Genomic DNA, 9,838 nt, shown 5'->3' with positions numbered 1-9,838 from the left:
CGGAAATCCTGCTTTTGGGGCAGAACTAACCCTCCTACCCCGTGAACCTCAGCCCAGGGCCCCACACAACTCAGCCTCCCAGAATCACACGCCAAATACTTTATTGTTCTGCTGAGATGCTTACAAATACTGAGAATCACCCAGCCTGGACCCGCACCCAGGCCCAGCACTGGAGGGGGCAGGGCGGTGGGCTTAGTGTTAAGGCGGAAGGACTGCAGCCAGGCCGCCGGAGGCCTCGTCCTCTGCTCCACAGTCATCCCCTTCGGAGGTGGGACTTCAGGGTCCCCTCCTCTGAGCTCCTCTCTGGCTCAGGCTTCCTCAGGGAGCCCCGCACAGAACCCGAGGAAGGCCCTTCCAGCTTCTTCCTCCTCGGGACCGAGATACCCTGACTTCATCCCCTCTGGCTCTAAGCAAGGCACGAGTGGACGGGAGGGCTGGCCGCGGCCAGCAGCTGTGCGTCGGCCTGGGGAGGGAGGTGTGAGGTCCCATTTCCCCAACATGAGATGCCTAAGGGCCTGGGCTGGAGAGATGATGGCACGTACCCTCAGATGGGCCCACAGCTTCAGCAGTGGGCAGAGCCACACAGCCACAGCAATTAGTATGTAACCATGGCAATGAAACGGTTACTATGGTGACCATGGTGATGGTTCTGCAAAAAGGGGATGGGGCTGAACCCTCAAAGATAAGACATGAGGCCTCTGGCCCTTGAGCAAAGTAATAAAAGTACAAATGCGGGCGGACGATGGGTGAGAGCAGGGCCTGAGCAGCACCCCACTCTGGAGGCGGCTCTGCTCGGGCCCCCACGGCCCCTGCAAAGGAGGCTGAGGCAAGAGGGGATCTTTGGCAGATTCTGGTACCGTAATTGTCCTTGACACAGAGAACACATAGGGCAGGACCCTGCAGGGTTATTGCAAGTTCCGGGCTCCTGGGCTGCAAAACGCCCCCGCCCCGCCCCGCCCCAGCCCTGGCTGGTTCTGCTTCTGCAGGAGGCCCGAGCTCAGCACCTCCCAGCAGGAGCTCCTCACAGGACAAAGCCTTGGCTCCGCTGGGCCCTCCCAGGGCCTCGGGACACGCCGCCGGGAGGCAGCCTGGGCCAGGGGGTGACTGTGTCCAGGGCCAGCAGAGAGCAGGAGGTCGGGCCTGGGCCCTGGGCCAGCCTGAGGGCCAGGAAGCCCACCCGTCAGTTCATGAACTGAGTGTAGCCCTCGGCCCCGGTGACAATGACGTCCATCCAGATGCGCATGGCCTCTGCAGACGGGGCCACCATGTAGTACAGCCGGTCGTGCGTCTTCACACAGAAGGTGAGGGCCGGGTTCGGGCTCTGCGGAGGGAAAGGGGAGTGTCTAAGACAGAGCCACCCAGACGTGCAGCTTTCTCGGCCCGCCTCCCATCCGCCCTGCCCCGCCCTGTCCCCATGACGACCTGGAGCTCGGGGCTGAGCCCTACATGGACCCGAAGCCTAGCCCCCGCCAGCCAAGCTGATGCTCCTGGGCCACTGGTTTGACTGTGGTCCAAGCTGAGATGTCCCCTCCTCGCCCCGGCAGTCCTGGGACCTGTCAGTCATGTACTTCCAGGTGGGGCCCTGGTCCTTAGCAACCCCAGGCACAAAAGAATTTCACAGATCAGACACCAAGGGCCATTCCTGTGAGGGCTGTTTCATCTCATGCGTTCTCCTCTCTGCAAAAGCGGTGCAGGCGGCCTGGCCAGCCTGGCTCAGTGGTTGAGCATTGATCTATGAACCAGGAGGTCATGGTTCGATTCCCGGTCAGGGCACACGCCCAGGTTGCTTGCTCGATCCCCAGTGTGGGGCGTGCAGGAGGCAGCCGATCAGTGATTCTCTCTCATCATTGATGTTTCTCTCTCTCTTCCTTCCTCTCTTAAATCAGTAAAAAAATATATTTAAAAATGCGGTAATTGTAGTGACTGTCTATAGCAGTGATGGCGAACCTTTTGAGCTCGGCGTATCAGCATTTTGAAAAACCCTAACTTAACTCTGGTGCCGTGTCACATATAGAAGTTTTTTTGATATTTGCAACCACAGTAAAACAAAGACTTATATTTTTGATACTTATTTTATATATTTAAATGCCATTTAACAAAGAAAAATCAACCAGAAAAATGAGTTTGCGTGTCAGAGGTTCGCCATCACTGGTCTATAGGGAGGGTACCTCGGTCGCCAGAGTGAAGCTGAAACCTCTTTGGAGAAGGGGAGGAGGAGGAAGGAAGGGAAAGTTTACAGAGGGAGCGAGGGGCGGCCCGAGACTGCAGGGCCGGTGGAGGCCTTCGCTCCCAGCCTGCCCAGTGCCCGCAGTCCCCGGGCGCCCGCACCTTGGCCGCGCTGCGCAGGTGGTCGTAGTACACCTCCTCGATGGCCTGGAAGTAGATCACCCCCTTCAGTTTCGTCTCGTGCTTGTCTGCAAAGGAAACAAGGGCCCGCTGAAGAGGCTGGGGGAGAGGGGGGCGCGGAGGTAGTGGTGCCCAGGCCCCAGGGCAGGGGCGTAGGCTCACGCGCACCCACAGGACGGTGGGTTAGAACTCCACGGAGACACCACCACCCCCTATCGGAAGTCAGAAGTACACGAAAGTCACACAGCCGCTCTGGTCAAGTCTGGAGAAGGCAGGGGCGAGTCTGAACTGGGAGGCTAGGTGGTTTGGCCGTATCGACCCGTTTGTCCTTTGAGCCAATAAGCACACTTAGGAAAATGCACCTCACACGTGTGCAGATTAACACGCTTACACCGCTCCCCGCAGCGTGTCTGTATCACAGAAGACTGCAAACCGCCAGGTGCCCCGCGTGGGAGGGCTGGAGAACCAGCCCACGTATGCGGCCCCGCAGCTGTGAGGGCGGCCAGATGTCTGCTCTGCAAACAGAAGGAGGTCTAACCTGCAGCCGGATATAAACACGGACACGGACACGGACACTCCGGATGCAGAAGGCCTCTAAGGCGCACTCTCAGGAAAACAAGGGGTGCGCTCCCCTCTGTGCACGTCTGCTTGTTCCCCTTCCCTTAAAGCAACACTCAACGGCCCTACCTGGTGTGGCTCAGCGGACAGAGCATCAGCCCGTGGACCGAAGGTCCTGGGTTCGATTCTAGTCAAGGGCATGTACCTCAGTTGTAGGCTCCATCCCAGGCCCTGGTCGGGTGCGTCTCTCTCACATCCATGTTTCTCTCTCTCCCCCACCCCCTTCCACTCTCTCTAAAAATCAATAGGAAAATATCCTCAGGTGAGAATGAACAAAAAACAAGAGGAACACTAGATGGATTCAGAAGAAATCAATTCTCGAGAGTGGGGGCATAATTCCCAATTTAAACCTTTTCTGTGTTTTGATCTTGAACTATATGAACACATTCACCTATTCGACTCTAATATTACAAAGTGGAAGGAAGTGCTGAGCATCTGGGGGCAGGTGGCAGGAAGGAGGAGGCTCGCTTCGGTGGAGGTGGCTGGGGGCCCACACTGCCCAGGCCCTACAAGCGACACCCTGGACAGCGAGCCCGGGACGTAAAGGAGAGACCACAGACAAGCACAAAGGCGGCATCCGGGCAACACTGCTCAGGTGGCGGTGGCTGGCGGTGGGCACCCTCCCCGCCCGTCTCCTTTCCGGCCCAAGTCATCGACCCGGTCCCGCTGCAGCCCCTCCTGGGCCCCGCACACCCTCTGCCCCTGATGCTGAGGCCTGAGCTTCCCGAGGCGACTCTAATCTGCTGCCTCGGCTCACAGCTCACAGCGTCTCTGCTGGCTCCGCCCGGGCACCGCTGCCTCCTTGGCTTGGCCAAGGCCACGTACAGGCTGGTGCCGACAGGCCCCTCTGGCCCTGTCTCACACCTTCCCCTGCTCCAACCCCAACCTCTCCCTAGCCAGGCTGAGCTGCTCATATTCCTGTAAAGTGTGCTCTGCACACACATTGGGATGGCCTCCAGCCCGTTCCCTTGGCAAACTGCTAAGGAATGTGGGAGACCCACTGCCAGGGTCGCCACTGTGTGCATCTCCTCTATATGGAGATTAGGCTGAACTGAACCCTCCTTCAAATCCAGAGACCAACTATGTGCCCAGCACACAGTAGGTGCTCATGAGTTAAATGAATGAGTCCCAGGCGCCAGGACCCAGTGCCCAGCCATCACGCTCTAGCGCTTTGTTCAGTAGCTGCCTCCCTGACAAGCTCCATGAGAGGGGCTGCGGCCACCTTGCGTATCACCAGCGCCGAGAACAGTGCCTGGAACTTTTCAGATGCTTAGCAGTTGCCGAGTAAATAAATGGATGAGCCTGGCCTGGGTGGCTCAGTGGTTGAGCATCGACCCAGGAACTAAGAGGTGGCCAGTTTGATTCCTGGTCAGGGTACGTGACCGGTTGCAGGCTCAATCCCCAGTAGGGGGCGTGCAGGAGGCAGCCAATCAATGATTTTCTCTCATCATTGATGTTTCTCTCTCTCTCCCTTTCTCTCTGAAATCAATAAAAGAAAATTTGTTTAATAAGTAAATGAATGAACCAATCCATGGAGGTGACCCAGGGACACTCTGCACATTTGCCAGGGGTGGAGGAGAGGACAGACCCAGTGAGCCTGTGGCCCCCGCTGGGGCTTGGCCTCTTCCGGAAGACCAGCTGTCCGGGTGAGCCCAGGCCTGCTTCGGGGAAGCCGTGTGGGAACTCACCCACATAATAGGAGAGGGTGCGCTTGAGCCGGTCGAAGACAAACCAGCGCTTCTTCCACGACTTGATCTTGCCGCCCATCTTGACCAAGTAGCCACGACAGACCTGGTGGGAGGCAGGAATGAGGAAGGACTCAATGCCCGGCCCCGAACCTTCCTTCCCTGAACCTCGAACCCTAACCTTCACAGAAGTGCCAGCACCTATGCCTGTATTGGCGGGGGGTGGGGCGGGGGGGTGGGAACCTGTCCCCAACATCTCTTCAAGCTAGAACACCGGTCCTGAGCCAGACCTCGATGTCAGGGCAGGACCAAGCCCAGGAGGGCCTCCGACCCTGGTCCCCTCCCCGCACACAGGCGACGCCCAGCACCCAGGCCACGCCCACCTTGCTGCTGAGCACCACATGCAGACAGGTGTCCACGCCGTGGCCCGAGGACTCGATGTGGGTCTTCAAGTCAAAGTCCTCCTTCCGGATGGGCAGGTAGCGGGTCAGGGGTCGCGCCTGGGAGCAGAGGGCAGGGTCCACAGTCTCCTTGCTGCCCCATCGTTCCTTACCCCAGCTTCAGTCCTGCACCCCAAAGCCTGCCACCCTCCCTCTCTCGCCCACGGCCGTGGCTCTGCAGTGGCCCAGCGGGCAGCCATACTTGTCTTGTCCCCCTTCCCTGCCCCCGCCCTGCTCCTCTCCCTCCGGGGCTGAGTATAAAGCAAGAGGCCGCTGTGAGCAGGCTCTGGGAAGAGAAGCCGACAGGAAAGCTGGTCTCTGACGTCCCAGGGCACCTGGTCGGGGTCACGCCCCCTCTCTGGGCCTCAGTGTCCTTAGGTGGACAACGTGGCTTTGAACGATCTAATCCCGAGGTCTGTTCCACCTCAGAAACTCCAAGACTAACTCCAGTCTGTACCTGCTTCCTCTCTGCTCGTCCTTTCTGGGAAGAACATTAGAATGGCACGAAAGGAAATGTCACAGATTGTTTAAAGAAAAAACAAATGCACACCTTCCAGGAGGCACCCCAAAATGGGGCTCCCTGGGCCCACCACCTCCAGCGCACTCAGCCCACGGCAGGGGCTAGAGAGCCCACAGTGGTCGCGGACCAGCAAGAGGGGAATTAGGCCCTGGCCAAAGATCCCAAACACAGAGGTGCAACTCACAATCCTGATTATTTTTCTTTTTTTAATGTATTTTTATTGATTTCAGAGAGGAAGGGAAAGGGAAAGAAATAGAAACATCAAATGATGAGAGAGAATCATTGGTCAGCTGCCTCCTGCACACCCCCCCACTGGGGATCAAGCCCACAACCTGGGCATGTGCTCTGACTAGGAATCGAACTGTGACCTCCTGGTTCATTGGTCGACGCTCAACCACTGAGCCGCACTGGCCGGCCATGGACTGATTATTTTTTCTCACTTCTCAGATCCAACCTGAGCAGCCTACCCCTGGGGTCAGGGAATCAGGAGCTGTGGCTGCTGTCACCACGGGGCAGGTCCCAGGCACCACCTGGGAGGCCTATGCACACCCAGCCTGAGTCCCCCGCCCCCACAGGGCAAGGACCAGGACCAGAGACATGGGGACATTTCCCTCCCAACCTCATTCCTCCTTCTGCCTGCCCAACATAGACCTATGAACGAGGTCAGGGTTTGATTCCCGGGCAGGGCACATGCCCGGGTTGCAGGCTCAATCCCCAGTAGGAGGCGTGCAGGAGGCAGCCGATCAATGGTTCTCACTCATCATTGATGTTTCTATCTCTCCCTCTCCCTTCCTCTCTGAAATCAATAAAAATATATACTTTTTTTTTTATTTCTTAAAGTATTACAAAGAGTATTACACATGTCTCCTTCCCGCCCCCCTTGACATTCCCCTGGCTTCACCCACCCCCTAGTGTCTTGTTTCCATTAGTTATTCTCATATGCATGCATATAAGTCCTTCGATTGATCTCCTACCCCCCAATCTTCCCCAGGGTTCCCACTGTAGTTTGACAGTCTGCTCAATGCTGCTCTGCCTCTGTATCCATTTTTGTTCATCAGTCTATAATGGTCCTTATTATCCATAAATGAGTGAGTTCATGTGGTATTTTTCTCAGCTTCCCAGGGGCTGTCCCAGCCTCACAGGGGCCGTCTCAGCCTCACAAGGGATGCCTCAACCTCACCGGGGCCAGTTCAACCTCACCAAGGCCATCACAACCCCAACGGGGCCGTCTCGACCTCACCAGGGCCATTACAGCCTCACCGTGGCCGTTTCAGCCTCACCAGGGCCGTTTCGACCTCACTGGGGCCGATTCAATCTCACCAGGGCTGTCTCAATCTCACCAGGGCCGTTGCAACCCCACCATGGCCATCTCAACCCCACCGCGGCCGTCTCAACCCCACCGGGGCCATCACAGCCTCACCGTGGCCGTTAGAGCCTCATCGCAGCAGTTACAGCCTCACCGCGGCTGATTCAACCTCACCGGGGCCATCCCAGCCTCACTGGGGCCGTCTCAGCCTCACCGGGGCCATCTAAACCTCACTAGGACCGTTTCAGCCTCACCGGGGCTGTTTCAACCTCACCAGGGCCGATTCAACCTCACCGGGGCCGTTTCGGCCTCACCGGGGTCATCTCGACCTCACCGGTCCGTCTCGACCTCACTGGGGCCAATTCAACCTCACCAGGGCTGTCTCAACCTCACCGGGGCCGTCGCAACCCCACGGGGCCGTCTCAACCCCACCACGGCCGTATCAACCCCACCGGGGCCATCTCAACCTCACGGGGGCCGTCACAGCCTCACCGCAGCTGTTACAGCCTCACCGCGGCTGATTCAACCTCACTGGGGCCGATTCAACCTCACCGGGGCCGTCACAGCCTCACCAGGGCCATCTCAGGCTCACCAGGACCGTCCCAGCCTCTTGAGGGCCGTCCCAGCCCCACAGGGGCTGCCTTGGCCCTACAGGGGCCGTCTCGGCCTCACAGGGGCCATCTCAGCAACACGAAGTTTGGCATTCTGTCCTTTGTTGGGCGGCTCCTTGCTGGACAAAATCTCCAGGCGTTCCTGGTGGCTGAACATCTGGTATGCTTGCTTGGATTTCGTTTTCTACCAAGTGCACAGACTGCCTGTCTGCCTTCTCCCGGTGTCCCATGTGAGACTGGATCTGGTGGACCTGCCTGTGCATTTGCTGGCACAGCGGTTCCACGTCGCCGGCCCAGCCGGGTCCGGCTCCAGCTTCCCCTGAACCTGATTCTGCTTCTTGAGTGTGTCCCTTATGGATGCGAGGAATTGAAATCTGCATTCTGCTGGGCTGGGCTGCAAAAGCGCTGGTGGTTCTCTTTGTGCCACTAGCACAGCTTGGTTGTGGATGTAAATTGAGTAGGGCGGGGTCCCCGGGAATTACCAGGGCGGAGCAAGGGGCAATGGCATCTCCGTGTCTCCTTGCCTCTCCGCGACTCAGCGACTCGTGTCCCCGAGTGCCGGCGAGCAGTTCCGCGAGACATCCACTCTTGTTCTCCAGCCCGTTGCAAGGTCGTCCTGCCTCTCCCCGTAGGGGTCTGGGACCTCAGGATCCCGCCGCAAACACGCTCAGTGGATTTGAGAGTCTGCATCCCCTTCTGATTGAAAAAAACCTCGCATCCAGTTGCAGCCAGCCTGGCGCACGACTCCGTACCTCCGTTCTTGGAGCCTCTGCACCTCCTACTCAGTCTCAATGCTCTTCTTTCTTTCCTTCCAGTTGTAGAGCTTCCACTGGGCCAGCTTTCCCATGGTTCTGAATGACAACTGTTTGTTTTATAGTTGGTAGTCTCGATGTTGTTGTGGGAGGCAGCACACACAGATCTGTACCTTACGCCGCCATCTTGGTTCCCCCCATACATATTTTTAAAAAGCACTTGGACTTGCCTTTCGAGCTAGCGCATTAATCAATTAATTAAATGTTCTGCTCGTCTCCTGAGCAAGGAAAGAGGCCAGAGCTGGTGTCTGTACGAGGACGGACTCCTGTCCCGAGGAGAGACTAGGATCTTGGAGACGGAAACCATCAGCACAGCCAGGCCGTCCACTGTGGGGCCTGGAGCCATGAAGCCGCAGGGACAGGAGGTCGTCAGGGAAGCGGGAAGGAGCGACAGCACAGATTTGGGGAGCAGAGACCAGGCCCCGAGAGAGGCCACGGGAGCCGCTCTGGTTCAACTCTCCACTCCCACCTCTGAGAGGCCTATTCAGACCATCTTCTCTGACCCTGGATGTCAGCAAGGGGGCTGTGATGTCCCCACAACCCCCCACTCCCCCCACATGCCTGCACACATGAACACATGCGTGTGCACATGCCCGCTCAAACACACACATCACATTGGCTGGTTCCAGCCCCCTGGGTCTCTGCTCCTGGGGAACCTGCCTGCGCTGAGCCAACAGCAGCCTCCTCCAGAGCAGCGGCGCTCCCGCCAGCAGGTGCCTGGCCTGTCCCTGCCCCTCCTGCCCCACCTCAGCCCATCACCCGCCACAGCCCAGCCACACACCTGAGTAAACTGCTTCTCCCGCAGCTTGACCTCCTTCTCCACCAGCTGCTGCCTCCGGCTGCTCTCGCTCTGCAGCCTCCGCTCCACGTGCTCCCGCCGCCGCCGCTCCTCCTCCAGGGCCTGCCGCCGCAGCCCCAGCTCCTGCTCCTTCGCCACAGCCAGGGGTCAGCGCCCATGGCCACCCTCTGCCTCCACCCCCAGCCCCCCTCAGAGCAGGGCGGGCGCAGGGCACCCGCGCAGAGGGCAGCCTGGCCTGAGGGGCCTGGTCCTCACGCCCACGCCTCCACGCCCGTGCTGCTGAGGGACGTGCTCTGCTTCAAAGCCTGGCTTGGCCACCACTGCAAACCAGGCGACCCTGACAAGATGATGTCAACCCTAAGCCTCGACTGCCTCATCTGTAAAATGGGGCCAGAGTGCCTGCTCCTGTGACGCTAGTGAAAGTTAAACCAGCTCATTATGTAAATGCCCAGCACTGGCTCCAGCAGGAGGGACGCACTCGATAAATCCACGGGCTCCTGTCGTTTTAGCTGAATTCCTAAAACACGGAGAATCTCAACAACTTCTGACAGTGAATACACTCAGGGGTCCTTCCCGAACCGCCAAGGCTCTTGGAAACTCCGCGTGAGGAACATCTGCACTCCACCCACATTCCCTAGGAGGGAACGAACCTGTGAGAGCCACCGGGAAAGACTTTAAGTCACTAACACCAATAGTGAACC

The 9,838-nt window shown here is 58.3% G+C and overlaps 1 protein-coding gene across 1 annotated transcript in view; it reads right to left on the bottom strand.

Annotated features, from left to right (window-relative positions):
- Window positions 1-84: 84 nt before the first annotated feature.
- The window catches only part of PHLDB1 (pleckstrin homology like domain family B member 1), a 49,634-nt gene continuing 39,880 nt past the window's right edge, over window positions 85-9,838 (bottom strand). Inside the window, 5 exon segments of the mRNA XM_070426185.1 lie at window positions 85-1,321; window positions 2,329-2,414; window positions 4,653-4,755; window positions 5,033-5,149; window positions 9,120-9,266. Coding sequence (XP_070282286.1) covers window positions 1,181-1,321; window positions 2,329-2,414; window positions 4,653-4,755; window positions 5,033-5,149; window positions 9,120-9,266 — 594 coding nt within the window. The 3' untranslated portion in view covers window positions 85-1,180.

The sequence above is a fragment of the Myotis yumanensis genome, unplaced genomic scaffold (genome assembly GCF_028538775.1).
Source record: "Myotis yumanensis isolate MYYU_CA2020_CCGP unplaced genomic scaffold, mMyoYum1.0.hap1 SCAF_10, whole genome shotgun sequence".
Lineage (NCBI taxonomy): Eukaryota > Metazoa > Chordata > Mammalia > Chiroptera > Vespertilionidae > Myotis > Myotis yumanensis.
The sequence above is the reverse complement of the archived record's forward strand: the minus strand, read 5'-3'. Positions and strand labels throughout refer to the sequence as shown.